The 27,550-nt window shown below is 53.9% G+C and overlaps 1 protein-coding gene across 4 annotated transcripts; it reads left to right on the forward strand.

The window, feature by feature from the left end:
- SELP (selectin P) lies at positions 1 to 26,836 on the forward strand. 4 transcript variants are annotated; one of them, XM_081112930.1, is made up of 14 exons: positions 1 to 1,285; positions 4,958 to 5,065; positions 5,828 to 6,013; positions 6,864 to 7,049; positions 9,011 to 9,196; positions 11,257 to 11,442; positions 14,990 to 15,175; positions 18,592 to 18,777; positions 19,677 to 19,886; positions 20,894 to 21,079; positions 21,868 to 21,987; positions 24,364 to 24,394; positions 25,400 to 25,455; positions 26,231 to 26,836. In XM_081112930.1, exons 1-13 carry the CDS (start codon positions 904 to 906, stop codon positions 25,452 to 25,454), a joined length of 2,208 nt encoding a protein of 735 aa, XP_080969056.1. In that variant the 5' UTR covers positions 1 to 903; the 3' UTR covers position 25,455; positions 26,231 to 26,836. The 4 variants fall into 4 exon arrangements, with proteins under 4 accessions (XP_080969056.1, XP_080969057.1, XP_080969058.1 ...); XM_081112931.1 differs by having other exon boundaries at positions 26,268 to 26,836; XM_081112932.1 differs by lacking the exon at positions 5,828 to 6,013 and having other exon boundaries at positions 26,210 to 26,836.
- Positions 26,837 to 27,550: the final 714 nt, after the last annotated feature.

A 27,550-nucleotide genomic window follows, 5' to 3' on the forward strand; every position in this document is an offset into this window, starting at 1 on the left:
TTCAACGGCCTGTTTTAAACGTTCACAAGTGAGTAAGCAGAGACGGAGGAAGTAATTTATCAAAGAGAAACAGCCGCGAGCAGTGGGATGAGTGTACGACTGCAAGCCAGGTCTGACATCTAACCCGCCGCTGCCCCAGCTGGGGTTTCACAGCCAGTACTTACCGAGCCTGGTAAGGCCCAAGCTCTATGCTTGCGGTAAAGGAGCCAGAGCTCCAAAGAGACCACCATCCGATTCACATTCCACAGGTGTGGACCGGGTCGTAGAAAAAGACACTACAGCACACAGCAACAGGGCGGCAGAGGTGGAGGGGAGGCAGTGGGGGCCGGAGGGAAACACCAAGCCTACCTGGGCGCCACAGAAAGCCCGAGGGCAGGCACAGGTGGGCGGCAGCCCAGGGCAGCAGGAAGAGCAGGTACCCAGGCCGGGAAGTGGGAGTTCTGTTTGGCTAAGAAATTAAATGCGGTGGGCGATGAGCGGGGCCAGCAGGCAGGCTCCGGGGCCTGACGCATCTTAGTTTCCACGTGAGCAGCTGGGACCTGCAGATCCGAGGCCCCCACCCAGACCTTTCACGTGTCATTCAATGTAAATTTGGCAAATGACTTGCCAGGCCCCCTCCACTTATAGAAGGAGGCGATTAGATGACTTCTAAGGTCCCTTCTGATTCTGGTATCTTATGACCCCACGAGGGCATTTTTCTATTGTGGCTTCATGCTCACTTTTAAGTGAAAGATGGAAACCACTCTTCCCCTAAAACGACCAGATTAGACATAAAGAGTCATGTTCGGGGCACTGGTCCTCTGGTCAGGAACTTATCCAGCTCCACAGAGCTGTGCTCATGCTCACGGCCCTACGGCTAGAAGCACTGACTAACCGGCCCTCCTTCTCCTTCCCGTAGAACTAATGAACCAGACAGAGGTGGCAGCGTGGACCTATCATATCAGCAGCAAGGCCTACTCGTGGAATGCCTCCCGGGCATTCTGCCAGAAGTACTACACGGATCTCGTGGCCATCCAGAATAAAGATGAAATTGCTTACCTCAACGAGGTCATTCCTTACTACAGCCATTACTACTGGATTGGAATCCGGAAGATCAATGATAAATGGACATGGGTGGGAACCAATAAGACGCTCACCGAGGAGGCTGAGAACTGGGCCGACCACGAGCCCAACAACAAGAAGAACAACCAGGACTGTGTGGAGATTTACATCAAGAGCCCCTCGGCCCCCGGCAGGTGGAACGACGAGCCGTGCTGGAGGAGGAAGCGGCCGCTGTGCTACACAGGTAGGTCTGCTCTACTCCCAACTTGTGTGTTTAATAAAAACGCTGTCCCTGGTTCGCGACTACAGCCACTGGGTCGGTACCGTGGAGTCAGAGTCAGGGGCATGACACAGAGTAGACTGCCAATCAAGCAGCATCACTGAGCACCTGGGAGAATAGACGACCCGGATGAGAGAGAACTGGACTTTTGAAACCAGAAGGGAGTTTGGCTCTCATCTGGCCCACCCTTCTCATTGTGTGGCTGATGGACCAGGCGCCCAGGAAGCTGTAGTCTCTACAACACAGGCCCAGAGCTTTTGCACGCTGTGCCCTAGTGCTGTGGTCGGCAAACGGCGGCTCGCGAGCCACATGCGGCTCTCTGGCCCCTTGAGTGTGGCTCTTCCTAAGCCTGAGGAGTACCCTAATTAAGTTCATAACAATGTACCTACCTATATAGTTTAAGTTTAAAACATTTGGCTCTCAAAAGAAATTTCAATCGTTTGTTGATATTTGGCTCTGTTGACTAAAGAGTTTGCCGACCGCTGCCCTAGCGGAAGAGAGAGTGTGAGCTGAGAGGGATCTCGGCCCTGGCCCTAGAGACACTGCTGGACATCAGTGTGTTCCAGGCAGAGTTACTAGGTCATGAGGCCATTTCCTGTCGGTGGCACATATTCCTCATGAGACTCTTCAACGCATCCTTCCATTCCTCTCGTTTGCTGACGAGGAAAGGCCTGGAGCCATGAAGGGACCTGCCCCGGGTTCTAAGCCCCCGATGCCGGGGCCGGCTTGACCGGTGCTGACTTCAAAGCTGTCCTTTCAGCCGCATAGGCGCACACACTCTGCTCTGCATTCTCACGAGACAATCTGAGAGCGTGACCCAGGTGACAGGCGCTTTATGGGTTCCCCTCAGTGACAACATATCTTCAGGTCGGTGGGCTTTGGTGGGGTGGGGGGTCAGGAAAGAGGTGACTGAAGGTGAGATCCCGTGAGCATATTTGGTTCTCACTCTCCCAGTTGCAGACTAAGCAGACATGCACCAAAGCTTGGTCTTTCCAGATCCAGGTGCCCAGTGCCAGGACTGGCGCCATCTTTCTGGGGTGGCTGCCCTCTCGAGGGGCCTCTCCTGCCCTGGGACCTGGGCACATGGGAGGGAGTGCCCAGGGAAGGGGCCCACCGCCCGGAGCAGGAGAGCCTTGGGCATTCTGAAGCTCCTCCCTTAATAAGCTATCTTACAGATGCCACATTGTGCTGTGTATTTCTCATTTCTTTAGATTATAAGCACCTCCCCCTAGAAGCCCTCAACAATAGGAACAGCAAACACAGTCTAGAGCCGTGGTCGGCAAACTGCGGCTCGCGAGCCACATGCGGCTCTTTGGCCCCTTGAGTGTGGCTCTTTCTAAGCCTTAGGAGTACCCTAATTAAGTTCATAACAATGTACCTACCTATATAGTTTAAGTTTAAAAAATTTGGCTCTCAAAAGAAATTTCAATCGTTGTATTGTTGATATTTGGCTCTGTTGACTAATGAGTTTGCCAAACATTGGTCTAGCGTGTTCCCTCCACTTTCTCCCTCTCCTCACCCAAGCCTCCCAGCTGAGGGAAAACATATGCATAAATGCATTGTCATGTAGTCACATCCCATTTTATAAATAATTTATTTGCTATTAAATAAATTCACTAGCTAACAAGCTAGTCTTCAAAGGCCAGGACGGACATTGCAGAATATTCCTCATGCATCTGCTCTCCCAGTTGGCTCCCTGCTGTCAGGGAGCTTACCTGTCCCCAGAGGTCCCCGCGGCTGCCACTGGATGTTCCGATATGCCATGGCTCCCACTCCCCTCCCAACCTCCAGCACCCATGTCTGCTGGGCCGTCTTTTCCAGTAAAGGGTGCAGACAATTACAGGACTGGAAAGAGGTCGAACATCACTGGCATGAGTGTTGCCAGCCCTGTGCCCTGCAACATTGGCGGGCATCACTGACTGGCACCACTTCACCCGCATGCAGTTGGCTTTCGTCTCCACTACCACGAGCGGGCATTTTACCGTCACAGTGAAAAGGGCGCAGGGAGTCATCAGCTCCCTGTAAGCGATAGATGAGGAACAGACATGTAAACTGCAACAAGAAATTAAGTTTGAATAATTCCATAAATGTCAGGATTTGTCAGACCTCAGAACAGGCTTGCAAAAGAAGATTGAGTCATTGATTTGTCATTAAAGTCTTTACTGGAATTCCAAAGGAGTAGAGACGTTGCTAACTGGATGGAGACCCTGGAGTGGGGTAGATACAGAACAGTGGCTGTTTTCTCATCCCTAGAGCTCAGAGAGCCTGGGGAGCCACAGTCAGAACAAAGCTGTGTGCTCTGTGAGCACCGGGCAGCAGGCATTGCTCCTGCGAGGCCCTGGTGGGCCCAGGTGAGCAGGAGGGAGGGCGAGGACCAAGCCTCCTCTACCAGCTACTGCTGCCTCCTGCACCTTCTCTTCACTTTGAACCCTTCCCAGTGCCTCAGTGCAGCGTCCCCGAACTCTCTGGTTGTCATGGGAACTCCTGAAGAACCTTGCATGGCTCCTAGACTTAGAGCATCTCAGAGTCGAGAGGAAACATAGAGATCACCTCACATAGAGCTCAATGTGACCTATGGGTTTCCTCTTTATTTTTTAAATATAGTTTATTGATTTTTTACAAAGAGGAAAGGAGAGGGATAAAGAGTTAGAAACATTGATGAGAGAGAAACATTGATCAGCTGCCTCCTGCACACCCCCCACTGGGGATGTGCCCACAACCAAGGTACATGCCCTTGAATGGAATCGAACCTGGGACCCTTGAGTCTGCAGGCTGACTCTCTATTTGCTGAGCCAAACCGGTTAGGGCAGGGTTTCCTCTTGTGGTAGGAACCCAAAGTGGACCAACAGACCGTGCCCGGCTCTGACCTCATCAATAAAAACAGGAATGGAAACATTCTCAGCACTCTGATGGCATCAGTTAGACCAGTAACCCTTCACCTACCGTGCAGGGCACACGCCCTCGCAGAGCCTCCTGCGGGAAAGCGACGCTGGCCCTTCCCCGTCCGCCACCTGTGGCACGGACTCGGTGAGGAGGCCAGCGGGTCAGCCGGCCCTGCACCGCCCATTCCCCGCTAGTTAGACCTGCGAAACAGCTGCTCATAAACTGTCTGCCCTTGACCGGGAGCAGGGCTGGAACACCTCCTGTGGCTCCTCAGCTCCTTCACCATGTGGTACTGGGCATAGATTTGAAATGGGCAAAAGATGGAAGAGATGGGCAGGTTGGGTTCTGAGCAGGAACTTGCCTGAGATCACAGGAAGGTCACCGGTAGGCAGCAGAGCCAGGACTTGAGGTCATACGTGTGACTCCATGTGGTTCCCAGCCCTGTGCCGTGACATCTGTCAGAGGTTCCGGATGAACATGGCGCTCTGAGTGCCGCTGGCTGGAAAGCCACAAGCTGTTTGGTAGCACACGGAGAGCTTCTGCCGACCTTTCTCTCTGTGGCTCCCTTTGTCCCTCTGTGTCCACACGAAACGCAGACTGTTCTGGAGACACATGGCACCCTCTCTGGGAAACAGGCTGCTCCCCTGGGGCCCGAGGCGCAGTGCCTCTCGCCAAAGCCGTCTCCCCCGAGAGGCTGTGGCCTGGAGCAAGGATCCTGCTTTTCTCCACACTCTGACCCCTCTGTCTCTGCAGCCTCCTGCCAGGACACATCCTGCAGCCAGCAGGGGGAGTGCGTGGAGACTATCGGGAACTACACCTGCTCCTGCCACCCTGGGTTCTACGGACCAGAATGTGAATATGGTGAGGCCCCATTTTACCCACATTGCGGTCATGGGCTTGTGCTTTCTCTACCACTTGTCCCTCTGCCCAACTCAAGCTCCCTGAGACACACAGTCTGGGTTAAAAACACTGTATCCAAAGGGAGAACATCCTATATAATAAAAGCCCAATATGCCAAGTGTTCAGTTATCCAGTCAGCCATTCAACCAATCAAAGCATAATATGCTAATGATATGCTAAGGCTGCTCAACCATTCACTCTGACGTGCACTGACCACCAGGGGGCAGACACTTCAACCTGTAGGTTAGCTTGCTGCGGGGAGTCTGGCCGATTGGACTGAGCTAGAAGGGCTGGACACACTCTAGTGCACTCTCACCATCCTTCCTAGCTGGCCAACTTCTTGTATCTCTCCCTGGCCCCGATCAGGCACCAGTGAGGTCCCTCGGCCTGGACTGTGCCCTCTAGCAATCTGGGACCCCATGGGGGATGTCGGAGAGCTGGTTTTGGCCCGATCCCACAGGCCAGGCCAAGGGATGCCACTGATGCATGAATTCGTGCACCAGGCCTCTAGTGTGTCATAAAATCTCAAAAGGTTAAAGGGAAGCAAAATGAAGGCGAAGAGTGAAGAGTGAGTATTTCCCTAGATACAGCCCACACAGGAGCACCAGGCTGGGTGGGAAGCCTGGGGGGCAGGGTTAGAGGATTGTGCAAACAGTTCCGGCTCTCAGCAAGCCCGGGCTTGTTGTTAGCTTGCGATGGGAACCTGGAATTTTGTCCCCGCAGTGAGGGAGTGCGGGGGCCTGGAGCTCCCTCCGCGTGTGCTCATGGACTGCAGCCACCCCCTGGGCAGCTTCTCTTTCAACTCCCGGTGCAGCTTCCACTGCGCCGAAGGCTACACGCTGGACGGGCCCCGCGAGCTGGAGTGCTTGGCCTCGGGAACCTGGACGAATAAGCCCCCACAGTGTGTAGGTGCGTGCACCCCGTTCCTCCCACCCTCACTGACAAGGGGAACTTCGAGGGGAGGAGGAGCCTTCCCTATCGCACAGCCTGGTAGAGAACGCGGCCAGCAGTGGGTGTGGGCTCTGGTTGGTGCTGTCACCCATCAACCATGATTGTCATGGTTTGTGTCTGTCCAGTGAGATGGCCAGCGTAAGTCTGGGTTCTCAGGCAAAAGCACTACACAGGGGCCTGTCTCCCATTGTTAATTGCAAAGTGAACAGAAAAATAAGGGTGTCTAGCTCTTTCCACACAGCTACTGAAAGTGCCCTCCAAGCCCCAGTCCCCACCCTGCCTGCCTTTTGGGGAGACAGCTTCACACCTGCCACCTGGGGAGGCAGCTCACACCCGCCACCTGGGGAGGCAGCTGCACACCCACCACCTGGGGAGACAGCTTCACACCCACCACCTGGGGAGGCAGCTTCACACCCACCACCTGGGGAGGCAGCTTCACACCCACCACCTGGGGAGGCAGCTTCACACCCACCACCTGGGGAGACAGCTTCACACCCACCACCTGGGGAGGCAGCTTCACACCCGCCACCTGGGGAGGCAGCTTCACACCCGCCACCTGGGGAGGCAGCTTCACACCCACCACCTGGGGAGGCAGCTGCACACCCACCACCTGGGGAGGCAGCTTCACACCCGCCACCTGGGGAGGCAGCTTCACACCCGCCACCTGGGGAGGCAGCTGCACACCCGTCACCTGGGGAGGTAGATGCCCATCACTCGGGGAGACAGATGCCCCCACCTGGGGAGGTAGGAAGCTGCTGCAGTGACCTGGGCTTCTGGCTGCTCACACACTGCCTGTGGTTGTTTTTAGCCACCCTGTGCCCACCCCTGAGGCCTCCGGAGCGAGGACGCATGAGCTGCCTGCACGGCGCAGAGGGACCCCCGCACCAGGCCAGCTGCAGCTTCGCCTGTGAGGAGGGGTCTGTGCTGGTGGGGCCAGAGCTGGTGCGGTGCACGGCCTCGGGGGCATGGACCGCCTCGGCCCCTGTGTGCGAAGGTGAGCTCCAGGCAGCAGGCATGTTCAAGGCCCACTGCCCCCACCTCCACGGGGCGTGCAGGTGACTGGCCGGCGGTGGAGAAGCTGCCTGTATGGCTGCAGCCTGACTCTCCTCTCCCTTCCTCTCAGCACCTGGGGCATCTGGGTAGGAAGAGAGTGTCTCTAGGAGACTAAGAGGCCGATTTTACTAGAAACAGAATGTGAGTCTCCCTCCCCCAGCTCCCAGCTCTCAAGCAGGTGCAGAAATTTCACACAGTAGGGAAGGTGAGGCAGGTTTCTAAGGTCGAGGGAAGTGGGAGTGAACCTAGGAGGAGCCTGTAGTCCTGAGGACTGGCACTCCCAGGCTCCTGACCTTACAGCTTTGTGCCCGCAGATCTCCAAGTGCTTCCACCATTGCCCTGCAGCTGTGGGAGTGGTCTCTCCCCATCAGCTCTTCTCTCTGTCCCCGGTTATTCTCTCTAGCGGGGCACTGTCAGCTCCCAGAATCCCCCGCACATGAGCAGCTGTGTTCCTCCCGTGCTGCCTGTGCATAGGATTCCACCTGTAAATTCAAGGCTGGCCGGCTGTCCATTGAGGGGCTGGCACATTTGCTGCACTGGCCCGGCCAGTGAGCCGCAGCCCTGCAGCAGGGAGGGTAGGATGTCCCTGCAGCAGCCCGTCCAGCAGGAAGGAGCTGTGGCCAGTGGGCTGATCAGGGCTCTTACCACCAGCACGGCCTCTGGGCTCTGATGCTGGGCAAGTGGTCAGCCTCTAGGAGGCAGGGCCTCGCATCTGTGGGTTGAGCTCAGATTTGCGAGGGGCTGTGTGAGGATGAAGTCTACAGAAGCAGACAGCTACATGGTGTGTGTCAGTGCCTGGGCATGCGGTCCCCCTCAGTGTCTGCCTCTCTTTCCCCTCCCTCCCTCTGGCCTACAGGCTGCGGGACACCGCCCTGTGCTTGACAGGGAGTCAGGCTGTCAGGGCACAGAGGTGGCCTTGGACAGATGAGCAGCACTGGGCAGTGACACACAGGGCTGAATCCGTGCACCAGCCTCACCCCCGGTCGCCAGGCGGCAAGGCAGGGCAGGGTAGGAGGAAGTTAAAACTGGCTAGTGATTCCCAGGATGCCCAGAAGACGGCCGGCTCTGCTACTGTCTGAATAGGAGCCCGTAGGACATGAGCCTCTAAGAAAGTCACTTCAACTTGGTGAGCCTCACTCTTCTCCTCGGTAAAGTGAGAAACACAAGAGGATCTTTGGTTCGCAAATGCTCCAATTCTGTGGCGACCAGAAATCCAAGCCCAGAGTGAGGGTGGTCTTTACTCTGAAAAAGACCCAGACACACAGGACCAGCTGGAGATGGAACCGCCTCGGGGAGGAAGGGCACGGGGAAGCCAGTCTCTCAGATCCGAGGTCTCCGGGCTTCACTGCGCTCAGGGACCCGGCGGGCTGCACTTGGCCTCTGAGGTCCCATAGGACAGCTTCCTGTGTCCGGAAGCCCAGCCCCTCAGGACCCCTTTATGGGGCTGGATAATAGAGTCAGCAGTAAGCTTTCCCCTAAAAGTCCAGCCTGCTCTGTGCTTCCTCTTCCACAAGTAACGCCAGCAAATACTTCAAGGGCGCCCTTGACCTACCCGACACTGCCAGGCTCTGAAGGACAGACTCCAACCTCAGCGGGCTGCGCTCCGAGGGGCAGGGTTACAGTCCTGCGCGAACAGCAGGACCGGGGGCTGTGGGAGCAGCTCCGACCCCTTGGTGGGCAGAGAGGTTCTTAAGGGAAGTGAGGTCTCGGCTGAGACCTGAAGGGCAGGGGAGTGGCCAGGCAAGGAGGCCAGGGAGGTGTTCTGGGCAGTTTCCCTTTGGAAAGGGAGGATGGAGGCTCTGAACACTCTGACAACATGGGTAGAAAGATGCAGCGTCTCTGGAGGGCTCTTCTGAGAAGAACCTTCCATGACCAGCTGCAGACCTGACGCTCTCCCTCCAGCCATCGTGTGCGAGCCCCCGGAGCGCCCCGCCCACGGCAGCGTGGACTGCTCCCCGTCCTCGAGGGCATGGCCATACAACGCCACCTGCCGCTTCCGCTGTGCCGAGGGGTTCGAGCTGCACGGAGCGGACACAGTCTGGTGCACCGACGCGGGACAGTGGACAGCGCCGGCCCCGCTCTGTCAAGGTACGGAGACATGGCAGCATCCCTCTGTGTCCCTCAGCCTCTTAAAGGCATCAGCATCTGATGTAGCATCTGCACTGTCATTCATTTATTCATCAGACAGTCACAGAGAACCTACTAGGTGCCGAGCCTTCTGTGCTGGACCCTAGGGAGGAAATGGGAGCAAAGCCAGGCTCGGGCACAATGTGGTCATCACTGCATATTGTACGAAAGTTGGGCTGCATGGATTGACACGTGTGGGTGGGCACGCGTGAAGGAGACGAGGCAGGGGTGGTGCCTGAGGAAGGGCATGGGACGACAGAAGAATAAAGGACGAGGCATTCAGTCTAGTTCAGTCATTTCCTGCCAATGAGCTTTGGTCTCTCTGGGGCTCAGCGTCTTCGGTAACATGGGGGTGCTGCTCTCTGCCCGGCCTACCTGCCTCGCCAGTGGTCGTGAGCTAGTGTGTGTAAAGCAAGCTTAAAGCTGCTGAGCGCTTTGCAAAGGCGGGTGCTGGGAGCTCTGGGCAATTTACGTCAATCCCTGAGTCTGACTTAGAAATAGGCAGTGTTTGAAATCAGTGTCTTGAAAAGAGGTTTGCACACCCATGTCCATAGCACGTTATTCATAATAGTTAAAATGGGGAAGCCACCCACGTGCCCATCAGCAGATGAACAGATAAACAAAATGTGGCATAAACATGCAATGGAATATTATGCAGTCTTCAAAAGGAGGAAATTCTGACATATGCCACACGTGAACAAACCTCTAGGACATTGTGCTGAGTAAGAGAAGCTGACCACAGGAGGACAAATGCTGCAAAGTCCCCTTGTATGAGGTCATAGCGTAGTCAGGGTCGTGGACACACGGCAGAGTGGCCGTTGCCAGGGGCAGGGAGAAGGGGCCGTGGGCAGTTACTATGTGACAGGTGTGGAGTTTCAGTTCGCGATGACAAAAATCGTTGAGGAGATGGTGGTGGTTATGGTCAGTAGGAATGTGCTCAATACCACTGAACTGCACACTTAAAAATGGTTACGTGGTAAGTGGTAACTTTTATTTTATGTGTATTTTACCACAATGAAAAAATTGAAAGAAAAAGAGGCCGTGGGGGAGGAGATGGCCATGCACCGTGATGGGGGGCGCAGGAGAGTCATGGGGTGCACAGCAGGTCCCTGCCTGAAAGGCAAAGACACGGGAGCCCTGGACGCGCTCATGTCTTAGCCATCGCGGGAGCCACTCTTGCCATCCAGAAGAGACAGCTGTGTATTTATTCTCTCACACCTCCAAGACGTGTCTCAGACCCCCGATGAGCTCCCAGTGTTTCCTGCCCGACAGTCCGGTCTGTGTCTGGTGCAGAGTGTAATGAATGGCATTACTACCGTCCGTTACGGCTGCTGCCACTGCTATGGCTGCAACTCCCAGTAGCACCCAGGTGACAGTCAGGGAGCACGCTAGTCTAACTCCCTGCGGTCACTACAGTGATTGTCCCGGCTGTAAAGATGAGACCTAGCCTCTGTAGCGTCCACATGTTCTCTCCGTCTATGACCATCTGCTTCATACGACGGAGACCACACTGCAGGAGTGCGGGCAACTTATGCTCTGCTTCTTCGCTTCACATCACACCGTCAGGCACCTCCCATCTCTGTTCAAGGGGAAATACACCCTTTGTAGTGACCCTCCGTGTCCCTCCCATGGGCCCACCATCATTCATTTTCAGCCTCTGATCAGTGGCATTTATATTTTTGTTTTCAATATTTTGCTCTTATAACTAATGCCATGATTAAACAATCTATGAACTGAGGTTTCGATATGCATGTTGATGGCATACTCAGCATAGACTCTTGGGTCCAAAGGTATGATATTCTGAAAAGTATGGATACATATTGCTCAAACAGTTAACAATGGCCCTGCCTCTTCCTCGGCCCCCTCGCGATGACAGGACACTTTCTCACTCTCCAGGTTAAGTGCGCCCCATTCAGAAGCCCCTGTTCTAGGCAGGAACTTGGGCCAAGGGGCGGGGAGTGATGAGAACTTGTGTACTGCCGTTTCCTTGCTCCCTCACTCCCTCCCTTCCTCACCCTTAGCTCTGCAGTGCCAGGATCTTCCGGCTCCAAACCACGCCCGGGTGAAGTGCGTACACCCCTTTGGTGCCTCGAGGTACCAGTCCGCCTGCAGCTTCGCCTGTGCCGAAGGCTTCCTCCTGGTGGGGGCACGCGAGCTCCGGTGCCTGGCCACCGGGACCTGGAGCGCCGCACCCCCCGAGTGCCAAGGTAGGAGGCCCTTCCCACCCTTGGGCATGACCAACATTCTAGAGGGGGTAATGTCTGGCGGCAGAAAGTTGAAATAAACTGGAAGATGCATGAACCTGGCAACTCGGAGCGCAGGTGCCCTGAGGGGCTAGGCGGGCAGCACAGGGCAGGACGCTGGGTGGTGGGCGATGGGGTGCCCCTGCCTGCAGCTTACCAGGCCCTTCAGTAGGCCTTGAGGCTGGGATCCGGCACCAGGTGAACTCTGCTCACTGGGCTGAACCAGCATCTGCAGAGAAGGCCACAGGCCACGCGCAGCCGAGGCCGCTGTCCAGGCTGCACTGGCACCTACCCCAGGGTGCGTGGAGTCTCCTGGTGCATGGTGGAGGGGAGGGGGCGGGGGCCCAGGTCATATCAGGGTGGAGCGGGGAGGGGCAGAATATACAGTTGCGGGCCGCAGCACTTTCCAGTTCTGTGTCAGATTGCAGAGATAAGCGTAGGATAAGGTGAGAGACAGAAAGAGGAAGAAACTCGTCTGTAGACGCAAGGTTATGCAGTTCTCAGAATGAGAAAGTGCACACTCAGCCTCAGCAGGCCCATCTGCGTGGGACTTGATATGAGACAAAGCCATCGTGTCTGCCCCGTGTGGCACACGGCGGGCTGTGATCACAGGCGTTTGGGAACTGGAGCACGGACGGATGCTTTTCACACTCCCCTGTCTTTTCCACATAAGGAATTGATTTTTAGTTATATTTATGGCAAGTACTGCTTTTCAAAAGCAATGTTTTCATTTATCAAAGCTACTGAAAATAAGAAAATAGAGAAACATTAAAAATCCTCTCAAATGCCCCCACCTTACAATACACACCGTGAGCATTCTTGTATGAATTCCTCCATACGGTCCCCATCCACTTTTCCCTCCAGGCAATTAGCATTTTTATGATGCGTCTGCAGTTTTCATAATAAAATCAAACAGGTAAAATGCTAGATAACTCTGGTTGTTGGCTTTTGCCTTTCCCTTGCACAAGTTTTCAACGTCTGAGTGAAAGCAGGCGGATCTGGTGTTAATGGAGAGGAAACCACTTGCTGTTCAGGTCACACACACATGCACACGTGCATACACACACACCACTGTTAGCGCAACAGTAAACAAATGAGTGAGTGAATGAATGAATGAGTGAATGAATGAATGAGTGAATGAATGAATGAGTGAGTGAATGAATGAATGAGTGAATAAATGCATGCCCTCAACAGTCTGGGGCCTTCACCCCCAGCACAGCGAGCACCACAAGCCCCAGGAGCTGGGCGGGTGCACAGTCTGAGCTGTGTCTGGAGAGACCCGGTGAGGCTGAGAGCTTGCGCCTCGGCTCTCGTCCTGGCCTCCTGGAAGCCTGGACGTGGCACAGAGCCCACGCAGCTTTGGGGCAGGGGTCATCAGAGTCCTTCCAGGCAGCCCCGGGCGGCAGGGGCACGGGTTGCAGCTCATTGCCCCACCGTCCCGCGTGGGCGTGGCACAGCAAGGAGGCTGGCATGCACCGCGGCTTCCTGTGACCTCCAGTCCCTTCTGCTTTTGGTGCCTTGTTTACTCTGACCGAACTTTCTCCTCTTGAGCATCCAGTGAAATACCTACGTGTGGGCGGGGCAGGAAGGCACCCGGGGCAGGGAGGCACCCCAGGCTTGCAATCTGCCAGCTGTTGCAATACTTCTTGAGAGCCTGTTATCTATTTCCCTTTTCAAGGCTGGCCCACCCCCGAGCCCACCCTGGCTGCCACAGGCTCGGCCACAGAAGAGCTGGAAATGGGCTCCCTGGCGCCAAGGCCTCCCTGTTTGTTCTTATAGATGACAGGTCCCCCCCCCCCCACCGGCGCGCATGTACACACACACACGCACACACACGCACGCACACACCCTGAGTGCAAATGGGCTTTTCAAGTGGCAGAAAATAGATAGGTTTTTTGGTAAGTCCATCAGATTAAGGGGAACGTAGTTGAGAGGGGAAGGGATGAAGGGAAGAGAAAGGTGCAAAAAATGTTGTCAAAACTTTAAGCAGTTCAGGTCGGTGGCTGGAGAAGGGTCCTCTTGCAGCCGCACCTCCCCTGCCTCTGCTCGATAGCGCCCCCTGCTCAGCCGGGTCAAACAGGGAAGGATGCCGGAGCATGCGGTCTCTTAGCCTTCATCTTTCCCATCAGCACGCTCCATTTGGACTTGGTCATCTCACTAACTGGCAGAGGGATAGCCTCACCAGCTGGTGACATTCACATACAGTGTTTTCACCCTTGACCCTTGTGAAAATCCTGAGACCCATGGAATGCCATTCTCCACATTTTTAAGGTAAAGCTTTGAGGCTCAGAGAGGTTAAGTGACTTGCCCAAGCTCACAGAGCATGATCTTCAACCAACCCAGCAAGTCCCCAGCACCTCAAACTCCACGTGTACAAACTGTGGCAAAGCCCCAGGAAATCCTATTTACTTTCTTTTGCAAGTGAGCTGGTAGAGTCGTTGGAGGCTGGCCCTGGAGGATGAGACTGGGGGAGAGCTGCTGCAGATGGTCATTTACATGAAGTGCCCCCTGTGCGCCCGTGGTTTTTAGATTCCGTTTTCATGCATGCTTTAATGAACTTGCTTCATATAACTGCTATTCCCTGCAAGGCAAGGATTGTTACTTTCCCATTCCGTAGACGGAGCAACTGAGGCTCAGAAGGTTTATTTCCCAGGGACACCTTGCTAGTGAGTAACAGCCAGGATTTGGGCCCAGAGTGTGTCCACCTCTTGGCTGGGACAGGAAGCTTGAAGGGGAGGGGAGTGCTTCAGGCCATTTTCCTACTTCCGGTCACTGTCCTTGTTTCTGGGGAAGGTCAGCAGGTCAGCTTCTGAAGAAAGTGCTCAGGAAGCAGCCGCTTCCGCTCCTGACCAGGGGCCGCCAAGATGACCACGCTGCTCTCTTCCAACAAAGCACCGCTCCCTCTCAATCACCAAACGCTGCCCTTATGTACTAAGAACACACACATACTCACACACATTCACACTCATACACACTCACTCACACCCACACACACTCACACCCACACACATTCACACTCATACACACACACTCACACTCACTCACACACTCGCACTCACACACACTCACACCACACACATTCACACTCATACTCACACACACACAGTCACACACACTCACACCCATACACACTCACACTCACACCCACTCACACCCATACACACTCACACACACTCATACTCTCACACACATACTCACACTCTCACACACACTCACTCTCACACACACACTCACATCCACACACCCACACTCACACTCACACCCACTCACACCCATACACTCACACTCACACTCACACCTTCACACCCATACACACTCACATTCACACACATACACTCATACTCACACACACATACACTCTCACACACTCACACTCACTCTCACACACACTCACACTCACATCCACACACCCACACTCACACGCACACACTCACACCCACACACACACTCACACGTGCAGATTTTGGGTTGCAGTTCTAAAACAGCCTCTCCTCCCCTCTTACCCTGGCAGCCATCACCTGCACGCCTCTGCGAAGCCCGCAGAACGGAACCATGGCCTGCGTCGGCCCCCTGGGAGACTCCAGCTATCAGTCCACATGCCAGTTCACCTGCAACGAGGGGTTTTCTTTATCTGGACCCGAAAGGCTGGACTGCACTCTATCTGGGCGCTGGACAGGTTCCCCACCAACCTGTGGAGGTAGGATCACCAACCTGTGTTTTCTATGGCTTCTCTCTTGGGCAGAGCCATAGAATGAGATTTATGTAAAACTGTCTTAAACTAAAGGAAATACACTTTCCACAAAGCCTGTTGATCTCTAGACCAAGGGCAGTTTCTCTCTCTCTCTCTCTCTCTCTCTCTCTCTCTCTCTCTCTCTCTCTCGGAAGATAACTTCAGTTGAACATTTAGTTTTATAAAGTGTCCTCATGTCAGTATGGCATTCGATGTTTGCCGCAGTTCTCTGTTCCTCCCTTACAGCCTTTCTCTACTGCATTCTCCACTCCTTCCTTCCTGCGTTCACCCTTCCTGAACACAGCTGAGCCCGACGAACTGACGTCAGGGGTGGCATCGTTGCATCTCGCCCCTCGGGGAGCTCAGGGCCTGGTTACTGCGCGCTTCTTTCTCCCCCACTTCTCTGCGGATATACAGTCCTCGGGGCAGGCACTGCTCCTTCCTCATCTCTGTGCCCCGGCAGCAACTAGACAGAGTGAAAGTGGGGGTGGGGGTGGGGGTGACAAATTCCTGTTGAATTGAGCTGATCATTCACTGATAAAATTTATTTAAGCACCAGTCCTACTGAGAGCGAATTAGTGGAACCATCAAAGGCGGGGGCTGGATCTTGCCAGCCTTTGATTTCCCCCCAAACATCTGGCATGCAGTGTACTCTAAGGCAGAAACGTACTGACTTATTAATTCATAGGTCGCGTTACTTTCGAAAGGTACCACCGTGCCGATTGGCTGCTCAGTGATCGTGAGGCCAGAGGGGCTATTTGCCGCTGTGTACCCGGAGCCGGCTGCTTCACTGGCGTTACCACAGTCAATCCACCCAGCGGTCTTCACACGGCTACGTTTATGCCCATCTTAGAGATGAATACACTGAGGCCAGGAGAGGCTAAAGGGCAGGCCAGGGCACATCGCCAGGAAGTGTGGTGCCAGCATCTGAAGCCAGGCCCGGTCCTACCACAGGGCTGGTGTTCCCCACACTGCACCACGCTGCCCCCCAGGGGCAGGGTGTCACACCTGGGCCGTCGCCTGTGAACTTGCTCTTTGCCACCCCTCCGGCTGCAGTGATGGCTACTGAAGTGAACTTGAGAAACAGCAGTGCCTGGTGGTCAGATGAGAGAATGTGTTGATAGAAACTCATTGTTAGCATTATATGAAAAACACTAAGATGTTATTTATTCTTTTCTTGTGGAATGGGCACTAGATTAGTATCCCAAAAGCCGCGTCGTCCTCTCTGGCATCACGTGCCATTTTAGAAGGTCCTGTCACACCCTTACGGGCAGGTTTCTCCATTTGGAGAGGAGCGGACAAGGTCATCTGGGGAGGGGGGGGGGGTGTGTGTCTCTTCCCTGGCCAAGAGTCCTGCAGGTGAAAGGACACAAAATGCTGCCACCTGCTGTTAAAAAGACACACGACAAGCGCCTAGGACGCCAGAGCATTCGTGGGTGACAGCGTTAGGACATCACTCACTCACTTATTTCTCATTCATTGATTCCATCAACATTTATCTTGAGCTCTGTCTTCCCACATCCTGTTTTCAGACCAAACAATAAAAAAACCTTGTGAGAATCATCTCACTAGAGTTTTAAATCACATATGCAACCGACATGGTTGTCAAATCTGTAATTTCTGAAGCCCCCTCCTTCCCAAATCCCCGCTCCCCGTTCATCCACAAGAAGAGACATCTGCCTTCCACCTGCGGGCCCAGCCTGCCCGGGGCCTAGACTCAACCCCGACCTCGACAGCAGCTTCAGCTGGGGGGGGGGGGGGATGGGGGAGGGCTCAGCAGCTTCAACTAAGGGGGGGGATTGGGGGAGGGCTCAACAGCTTCAGCTAAGGAGGGGCAGGGGAGGGGGGAGAGGGGGAGGGGGGAGGGGGGAGGGCTCAGAACTGTCACTTTGCGCTCAGGCTTTTATAGCTGTGTTTCCACCTCATTCTCCAAATTCGCTCTGAAGGCTTAGCAAACAGCCCCTCTTCTTGTCCCGCACGCCCGAGTCCATGAATTTTTAACCCTCGGCACTGACCCAGGTCTCCACTGTCCGCATGGTGTTGGCAGCGTCCTAGGGCACCTCTGAGGGGCGGGGCCACCCTGTGAGCAGGAGCAGGGACAGGGGAGTCATGTCTGCCTCGCAGAGGGCGATGCAAGAGGTCATTTCCGAGTGGTTCCACAGAGACTCCTCTTTCATTGGAGCCCTGGGCCCTCTGGGGCGAGGCTCTGCCTGCATGGCCCAGCCTCCTCCCTGCATTTGCCCTCCAGCCCTGACTCGTTTGGATGCACCTGCTCCCATGAGGAGTCATCTTCCCTCCCCTTCTAGATTGAGGTCTAACACCCACAAGCCACACCTCCCCGAGGGCCCCACCATTCACACAGCAGCGTTTCAAGTGGGGCTCAACAAGCATTGCCAAGGCGCCGAATACATGAGCCTTTGATTGACTAACCATTTGCCTCGGGATTGGGTTTATTAATAACAGCAGTTGCACATTCTGTGAGTCCTGTGTCTTTCTCCCCATTAAATCCTCGCACACAAGATTATCACTGAGCAACACATGTTGGGTTACTGGCAAACTGAGGGACTATTCCTTTCTTTAAACCCAAGGCTGTTCTGAAAGAAATGCCTTCATCAGCGGAGCCTCATTTCGCTTAGCATCTTTGCTTAAAAAACCGGCACCACCTCTGAAATGCTATGCCCGGCGAAGACCTCCGGCAGCGGTGGCCGGCAGCGGCTGCCAAGAGCCTGTGTTTGGCTGGACCCCAGTGACCGGTGGGGTTTTTCAGGGGAAACAGAAGGGAATGCGGGCGGTGTGAGCGAGAGCCAGGGGCAGGAAGCTCGAGGCCCGTTCAGGGAACTCCCAGGGTTGATGGAGCTTGGCCAGGAGGCTCTGAGCTATCGGGGCCCGGAGCTGTGGAATAAAGAAACAGCCAGGATCCAAACGGAGGAAGCGGCGAGGACAGAGGTGGTCACTGCAGTGGTAGGTGCGCCGAGTGTGGACAGGTGGCAGGGTGTCTGAGAGGAAGCGGTCTTGGCAGGAGGAAGGCCAGGGGTGAGGCCCTGGACCACACCTGTGGGCAGAGGACAGTGGGAGCCCGGGGGGCCCTGGGGACTCTGGAGGCGAAGGTGTACAGAGAAGAGGATGAGACTGTGCCTTCTGGAGTGGGACTGCTTCACTCTTGTGACTTCTGCCCACCCCTCGCTGTGAGCCCACCCACCTTCCTGCTGCCCCTGTGGTCGATGGCCTGTCATGGTTGCTGTGGGATGCCGGCTGCCTAGCCAAGCACCTGACATAGGAGGTGCTCAATAAGTACCTGTTGAATCCGTGAATGAAGGAATTGGTGCAAAGCAAAGCTTCCGAATGAACGTGAAGGTTTTGACGTTCTCCATTTGCTCCTCCAGCCATCAGGTGTCCAGAATTATTCACCCCAGAGCAGGGGAGCCTGGACTGTTCGGGCACTCGCGGAGACTTCAACATCGGCTCCACCTGCCACTTCTCCTGCCGCGGGGGCTTTAAGCTGCAGGGGTCCAGCAGGGTTCAGTGCACAGCGTCTGGGAGATGGACAGCACCTCCTCCAACCTGCCAAGGTAACACAGCATACCTTCCGGGGACAGCCCCTCTGCACGCTTCTTCCACGATAGGAACAAGCACATGGCTCTTCCCGGGAAACAGCCATACATTTATTATTATTATTATTATTATTATTATTATTATTATTATTATTATTAAAGCCCTACTTGTTGTTATGAAACAGGGCCCAGGGAACACAGACTGGCTTTCTAAGTGTATAAGGAGCGACAGGACCTTTTTTATATTTTGATTAAGATATACTGATTCGTAAGCAGAGATTGTCCTCCGTGATTTTGGCGTCTTTCTCTAAGAGCTTTATTGGGTCGGTGGGCGGGTCTCCTGCTTTGCCAGGAGAGAGGAGAGGTGGAGGAACTGAAGCGCAGGGCCCGTTTTCTGCCGCGTGCCATGTTAGCGACGAAGCCGGCGGCATCCTTCACGCCTCACACTCCATGCTGCCCTCAGGCCGAGGACCACCCACCTCCCGACGAAGCCATGCACATGTGGCTTCCTACTACATTCCCTGTATCTCCACACCAACTCTCCTGCTTTAAATTCTTTTTATTATTGTTGACAATATTACAGATCTCCCCATTTTCCCCTGCCCCCTCCTCCCAGCCCCGCCCCACCCAGGTTTGCTCAGTTAACATCAGTGACACTGACCTCCCAGTTTCTTCTAGAAGGATTCTCCCTCAAGGGCACTTGCAAATTCTCTTCTTCCCCCGGTTTTCCATACCGGTGAATGCCGGCTTCCCTGAACTTGCAAATTCTCTCTGCACCTGGTTTCCATGCCTATGGTGCCGGCTTCCCTGAACTGCCTTAGGAGCTATTGCTGGGCCTCCTCCATGGCAGGAGGGAAGGCAGTAACCCCAGGACAGTCCGTCTGCGATGCTCTCTAAGTGCACACATGTCCTCCCAGGTGCGGCGCCGGCGCCCGCTGCAGAGGTGCGCTGCCCAGCCCTCGTCGCCCCGGGGCAGGGAGCGATGTCCTGCCAACACCCCCTGGCCACCTTTGGATTGAATAGCACCTGTCACTTCGGATGCAAAGCGGGATTCCAGCTCCGGGGAGAGGCTGCTGTCCGGTGCGGACGGTCGGGACGGTGGACAGCAGCCACCCCGGCTTGCAGAGGTGAGTGAGGACCAGCCCTCAGACGCCGATTCCTCAGGCCCCGAGCCAGTCGGGGCACCCGCCTGCCGAAACCCTGTCCAGCCCCAGCGGCCACTTGGAGTGCCCGCTCCTCCACGAAGTCACACCAATCCCAAGTGGCAGTCGCATGCGGCAAGCGCATCCCTCCCCCCTTCCTTTCGCCTCACGCTAAGCCCTGGCGCTCAGACACCTCGTGGGGAAACGTTCGTCAGCGTCCAAAACCGTGTTAGAGCAGCAAGCATGCTGAGTGTAACCAGCTCTGTGAGCGCTGCAACACAAGCTTCAGGTCCAGTGACGCGGGGACAGCTAGACGGTCCATATTCCCCTGATTTGCACCTAAATCAGAAGACAGCCATGGTGGCCCCCGGCAGGGCGGCCGCTGTGCATGAAACACTGTCTCTCCCGCTTTGTCTTCCCCACAAAGCACAGCACAGCCCTTTGCGGCGTTGCTACATCTTGGTGTTTATCTGGATTACATTTAATGTCTTGAGCGCTAGCTTCCTGTCCACAAATTAAGACTTGAAGTTTCTGGAAAACTAGTTTAAAGAGGGTGGCAGTCTCTACTTCTTTCACACCTGAGTCCAGCCATGCTGAATCCTTGTGAAGTATTTTCATCCTATTTGACATCTAACAGCACGTACTGACGTGCCAGCTAATTGTCTGCGGCAGTGACGATAACATTCGGGGCAATAGCATCTTTGAGAAGCGAGATTTTATAAATGGTGTTCTATAGGCCAGGCTGCCCGATCCCTCAGCAGGAGTTTCTTGGATGCCACGCTGTGCCCCCTAATTCATTGAGTGGCACCCTCCCAGCGGGTGTCTCGGTCCGTGAGATGGTGGAAGGGCTGATGCGGGTGCCGGGAGGGGCTCGTCTCCTCCCTGACCTTCCCTATTGGCTCTCACCTTCTGGCACCGTCAGCCAGGTTACATGAAGCCAGGGTCTCTCTCCCCTCGTGCGCCATGACTGTTGTCCCCGTTCCGTCCGGCAGCTGTGCAGTGCTCCGAGCTGCACCCCGAGGAGCCGGTGCTGATGAACTGCTCCAGCCCTTGGGGCCATTTCAGCTATGGCGCCACCTGCACCTTCCACTGTCCGGAGGGCCAGTCGCTCAATGGCTCGGCGACGGCAGCATGCGGACCCGACGGCCAGTGGTCAGCGGCCACGCCCACCTGCCAAGGTACGTATTCATATAGTTTCAGGAGCCACGCTGACGTGGAAAATAACCAAATCCGGGTTCTTCTCTGTATGTCTGGCAGTGGTCTCGCTTTCCGTCACGGGGTTTTCCCTTCATTGGGTAAGCGTTTCACAATGAATCAAGCCGAACCTTCTTGCCTTCACAGAGCAGAGGGGCCAGGAGCAGTGCTCTGTGTGGGCAGCCGGCCCTCCTTCTGCAGCGCTCAGATTTATGAACCGAATCCTCTCGTTGCTTTATAATCTGGGGGAGGTAATACATCTTGAAGCTTCAACATGTTTTAGACGGAGGGTGATTATATGCAGATTCCTCATGCATCTCAGAGAACCTTTGATTATCACACGCCTCTAAAAACTAAAGACTCCGCAGGCCTCCTTAACGAAGCCCCACCTGCTATTAAGGGTTATTCCATCCACCATCTTTCTTTCTTCTTCTTTTTTTTCCTCCACAGCTTGTCATGACTTTTTTTTTTTTTCTGTAACTGTATTTTTCATTGCAACAGAAATTACCCAGGGTGTATTTTATTTGCCCAGACTTCCATTCCTTGGGTCTACCATGTGGCCATTAATTCCTTTTTGTCCATCCTTGCCCTGACCGCTTTGGAAATTGCGTCTGATACTAAAGCCTTGGGGGTAAAATGTGGTTTTACGACTCCCAGGTTGCCAGCGCTGCCAGGGCCTCTGGTGATCCTCCTGGGAGGTTCCTGGGCGCCGCCGGGAGGATGGTCTTTGGCGCAATGCACCCTAAGTCTGTGTGTGTGCACTTGCTTGCAGCGGGGCCGCTGACCGTCCAGGAAGCCCTGACGTACGTGGGTGGAGCAGTGGCCTCCACAACAGGCTTGGTGATGGGCGGCACACTCCTCGCTCTGCTCCGGAGGCGTTGCCGACAGAAAGGTAACTGGGGGGAGGCTGTCCTTTGCTTCTGCTTTCCTGAGGTTTGGGGCGGGCGGGGGACCACAGCTGCAGCAGCACCTGTGAGAGAACCTCTGCATTAGAAGAAAACATGACCTTGAGAACTGACTGCCCTCAGTTCTCTTTATAAAGAACGTTCTAAAAGCACAGATCCTCAGGTAAGGAGATGGACATGGGCTTGGAAATCTGAACTTTTCAACACCCACCCCCCGTTATCACCAAAACTAAATGAAATCGCGTCTCGCTTCTCTCCTTCATCCCCTCCACTAGTCTTTCATGCCCCCGTCATCTACTGACCAACTGTGTTAGGTGGTGGGACCCTGACTCCTGGTCCCTGGGACGGAGGGACGTGTAATCCAGGAGTGGAAATAGGGAAGTGAGATCCGTGCTAACACCAAAGGGCAGGACTGGGTTAGGCACAGTTACAGCCCGAGTGCTACAGGGACACAAAACAGAGGTGTCCCAACCAGCCAGGTAGCTCAGAAAGGCTCTTTGCAGCTAAACATTGACGAATAGGAGGGATTTTGGGGATGGGAGAAGCAGAAGCAGTTCCAGGAAGGACCTAGAGGTGAGGCAGTTGGGGAGGTGCTATGCTCGGCAGTGCAGGGCGTCCGGCCCCAAGAGGCCCATGGAGGAAGCGAGAAAGGAAGCTGGAGGCAGGAAGAGCCGCCCTGCTCATGCCTCGGTCTGAAAAGATGGATGTTCACATGGACATGTGTGGAGCTAGTGCCGGATTTAAGCCGGGAAGGGACCAGAGCGGATGGAGACCCTGTAAGGGAAACGTGTTTATCAGGCTGCCCACCAAAAAGAGCTCTGGCCTGGGGATAAGAGGAGGGACCATTTCTTCAGGGTCAGAACATCCTTCCTCTGCCTGGCCCAAATGCCTAGCCTGTCCCTAAGGTCAGAAACCTCTCTGGATAAGCTTATGGGGCTCCTCACCCTCCTCATGGAAAGTGACCAGGAGTGACCAGGGGCATCAGAGGGGCTGAGACTGTGCAGAGCCAGGTGAGGAAGTGTCTCTGTCAAAAGCACCTGCTGGAGTCCCTCTGGAGTTAGGGAGTCCTCCTGAATTAGGGAGTCTTCCTGGAATTAGGGAGTCCTCCTGAAATAGGGAGTCTTCCTGGAATTAGGGAGTCCTCCTGAATTAGGGAGTCCTCCTGAGTTAGGGAGTCCCCCTGGAGTTAGGGAGTCCTCCTGAATTAGGGAGTCCCGGCTCCTACCCTTCCCTGCTCAGGGCAGGACCACTTGGTCCCTGCTCCATGCTCCCTCCGTCACAAAACCACCATGGCCCCGAGGCTGGCTGTGTAGTGCTCTCCTCTGGGACAGACAAGAAGTAACACTCTTTAAAAACCAAAGTCCCCCCCCGCCCAGCACTCCCCCCCACCCCCCCAGTCTCTCCATGCAGCATCAGTGCTTGCTTAACCCAACTCAGAAGGCAGGCGCAAGAGCTCCTGAGACCCGGACGTACGCTCCATGCTACGTCGGAACCACACTCTTCCTGCATTTTCCCCAAGTTCCTCCTTAGTTTAGAGACATTTCCAGGAAACCCTCTGGACCAGGGAGCGGGACCAGCAGGCTCATCCTCCCGTGTCTTTAATAATAAACACATGTATGTGTGAGGATGGGGGACTTTCCCTTGATGTGACCGACTGGATGTTAAACTTCCTAGGATTCTGTGGTCGATTTCAGGACATTGCTGCCTACTTTGTCCCTCCCCCTGCAAATTCGTTATCACATTAAAGGCTCAGTGATGCCTGGTAATAAATATACTTGTTCTTCACTTGGCCTGATACTTTAAAGCTTTGTTAGCCACGAGATACTTCCATTGATAGGATGGCTGCTGTGTGTTAAGTTCCCACTATCACGGTTCCTGGTTTAGGTTAGGGCAGAAGGCCCTTGATCGCTGACGGTACCACGGAGGGAGACGGCCACTGTTATATTGGGATGGGTTTCTTTATGCCATTAACTTGCCCAAGTGTAGGCTGAGGGATTGTGACACGGGATGAGTGGCAGGGGCCTCGAGTGTCAAAGAAATGGGTCTTGAGAACCAATGGTCTCAACCACAACCACAACCAACCAAGGGGCAGGCACCAGACCCAGGAGGGGAGGCTGCTACTGAAAGGGCAGAGGGGAAAGGTGAGAGGTGAGAGGACTCTGGAGTTACATGTCAGGTGTTCGATTTAGCCTAAAACAGGTAGGCCCTGCCTCTCAGGGAAGCTTGTCCCTTTAATGAGTCACCTGAAAATCAGTCTACCTACCGACCCCCCCCGCCCCCCCAGTAACTCCCATCATGGGTGAACTTTCTCCTCACCTTGTTTCCTCTTTAACCAATCAAGGGTGTCTTCTTGCTTATTTCAGATGATGGGAAAGACCCTCTGAACCCCCACAGGTAAGATGGAACTGTTTTATGATTGAGTTCATTTTTTTAGTCTGGCTTTTTAATTCGCCATAACATGTCAGAATGATTATACATAACACCCCTTTCTTGCAACAAAACGAAATGCACAGATAATATATCCTAACTACACATGTTTTAAAAATCAGTAAGTGCCCTAATTATAGAATAAATAAAAAATAGGAGGGAAGGTGAGTTACTGTAGAAATAAAAGGCTAAAGCTGGGGCACTGCACTGGCGGATCCCATGAGGTCATCAGAGGTGCCTTCGGGTAGAATCACTAGGAAGGCAACAGCCACAGAGGACAACTGACAGGAAGATTGTAACAGTGACTCAAAAAGCCCAGAGGCATCGCCAACCTGATGGATAAGTGATGCATGATTGGCAGAACGTCTGGAAAACCTGTTAAAATCTTCCTTCATCCCCCAAGGCAGTTGCATTTTAGAAGATGTAAATAAGCAACACACGCAAAACACCTTATTTATATGTGAAGCGATGAAGGTTCCGGGCTCGGAGACTTTTCCACCTGCGTGAATATTGCATAGAGAAGATACTCTAAAGTCATACGAGCGTAGGACAGTTGTTTTGTGTCCAGCATCCCTGTCCCTGCGCAATGTCAATAGAACTCTTGATCATTATGAAAATTAAAAAGCGCCTGTAGGGGGCAGTACCACCACACCTCGAACACTCCTGCGGGGATGTGATGGTCAAGTATGAAGACAGGGATTTTGTAAGGACTTCCTCTCACCAAGAACAATCTTCAGCCCTGTAGGGGGCGTAGCAGGCATTCAGCACCCAAGGCATCAACAATGGCTGCACCTGAGTATGAAAGGAGCTGTTAAGGGGCATCTAGATAGCCCTGTTGGCGTTTCTTCTTTCCCTTTTAAAGCAGAATCCCAGGGGTGGGCGGTAACCCTCCGTCTGGAGAAACTATGTCCTGGACTGTGGTCACGGGCTAAGCACCATGTGGCAGGTCATCTTTGTGTTTCTGTTCTTTAGCCACCTGGGGACATACGGAGTTTTCACAAATGCTGCATTTGACCCGAGCCCTTAAGGTAAGTTACCAATGAAGACTTATTTAATTTATTTTAAATATATATTTTTATTGATTTCAGAGAAAGAAAGGGGGAGGGAGAAACAATGATGAAAGAGAATCATTGATTGGCTGCCTCCTGCACACCCCCTATTGGGGATCAAACCCCAACCTGGGCATGTGCCCTGACTAGGAATCGAACAGTGACCTCCTGGTTCGTAGGTTGATGCTCAACCACTGGGCCACACTGGCCAGGCATAAAGGAAATAGAACAGTAAGGTGAAGGGGAAGATTTTAAAGTTTGGCTTTATACAATCATGAGTTAAATTTTAAGTATGTAGTAAATTTTCAAGCTATGAAGGAAACTGTGTTGGGACAGGCATGACAGTAGAATGACAATAGAAAGAGCGTTCATATGAGGATTTTCACACACACACACACACACACGGTGACACGGTCTAGTGACACTTATTTCAGGATGGATGGCCTTCCCTTCAATGACTCGTAAGTGACATTAACACTGTGGCTTGAGAACCAGAAGTCTTGGCCACTGGAAAAATTTTACAAACTCTTATGGAGACAATGCCCTCGTGGCCTGCTGGGAAAATGAAGATAGCCTGACACGCCTCTCCCAAGCGGCCCAGTGAGCAGTTGAGTCTAAGAAAAGTAGCCTTCATGGCAGAAAATCTGGCCTCCAGAAAGATTCTGTTGGGCCTTGGGGAACAGATGTGAAGAGAGCTTTCTTTCTTTTACTTTTTAAAAAGAAGTGTAATTAGTATCTTCCGGGTCATTTTCAGAGACCTGTCCTCTCCTGGTCACCTCACTCCCCCTCAGAGGACGCCATTGTTGAACATCGGGCTTCCTGCGGGACCTGACGCACGGGAGCGCGCCTGCTGGTTTTCTGTAAACGCTTGTGAGGAAAGGACAAGGCGTTTCCTTTAGATCAGCTCTGGGCCAGAGCAGAAGAAACGGACTCTCCACGCACCGCCTTCCTGCCCCCTCTCCAGGCCGCGTGCTGCTGCCGGCTGTCACTGGAACATTAATTAGCCAAAGCTCGGAGCCTCTGAGCCACCAGAAGACCAGACTTCGGAGAAAGAAGAATGGCTCCTTAGTTCTGGACTGGAGGGAGGCCTCCTGGACTTTCCGGAAGGAGCCGGCACCTCTGCCTGGAGGGGTTTCTGTAAGGCCCCTGGGTCCCCAGGGCGGTGTTTATGACCCGCCTAGGCCTCTGCTGCAGAGGCATCCAGAGCGGCCTCCGGGGGCACCAGAGGCTGCAGACAACCAACCGAGAACCGATCGAGAACCAGGACAGGACGGACATGTCACTGCGATGGTCCCTCCAAGGTCACTTCCCCCAAAGATCCATATTCAAAGGTGTCATTAAAAGGTTCCCCCCAAATGCCATGTTATAGTGTCTGATGTTTTGTTCAATAGGGTCTGTGTCCATCGCTTTGTTTACATTAACATAATCAACAACTTCACCGCTGGACCCTTCCATCAGCTGGCAATTATGTCGCACCACCTTCCCACAGGGAGGAGACCAGAGAAGCACAAAGAGTCTTCATCCCCTGAGTGTCCTCGGGTAGAATGGGTGTGTTTTACACATTCTTTAAGGGTTTGATCGTCCTAGCCAGTTTGGTTCAGTGGATAGAGTGTCTGCCTGCAGACTGAAGGGTCCTGGGTTTGATTCCTGTCAAGGGCATATGCGTGGGTTGTGGGCTTGATCCCCAGTAGGGGACGTGCAGGAAGCAGCTGATCAATGATTCTCTCATCATTGATGTTTCTCTCTCTCTCCCCCTCTCTCTCCCTTTCTCTGAAATCAGTATATATAGAAATCACAGGCTTGATAAACAGGCTGGTGAAAGTTACACAGTGTTATCTGGAACTAATCAAACATAGCTGTCTCACCTCTGTGACTGTGAGGTAATGAGCATGCCATGCAGACTGAATGACACAGACAAACATGCCAATAAAAATGGTGAAACAGTCTAACCGAAGGTCACAAGACTTTTGCAAGAATTTTGATAGGAACCTTGGGGCTGAGGGACACAGACCTTTTAAAGGTTCCCGGATATGCTGTCATTCGTGTCTCTGACTGCCAATCACTCGGCGAGGTC

The sequence above is a fragment of the Myotis nattereri genome (assembly GCF_964212035.1).
Source record: "Myotis nattereri genome assembly, chromosome: 18".
Classification (NCBI taxonomy): Eukaryota; Metazoa; Chordata; class Mammalia; order Chiroptera; family Vespertilionidae; genus Myotis; species Myotis nattereri.

Excerpts from the sequence above, each read along its gene's own strand:
- SELP (XM_081112930.1), top strand. The coding sequence starts at position 904 with ATGAACCAGACAGAGGTGGCAGCGTGGACCTATCATATCAGCAGCAAG. Across the intron at positions 1,286-4,957 it reads GCGGCCGCTGTGCTACACAG|CCTCCTGCCAGGACACATCC; the intron begins GTAGGTCTGCTC and ends CTGTCTCTGCAG. Across the intron at positions 11,443-14,989 it reads CGCACCCCCCGAGTGCCAAG|CCATCACCTGCACGCCTCTG; the intron begins GTAGGAGGCCCT and ends TTACCCTGGCAG.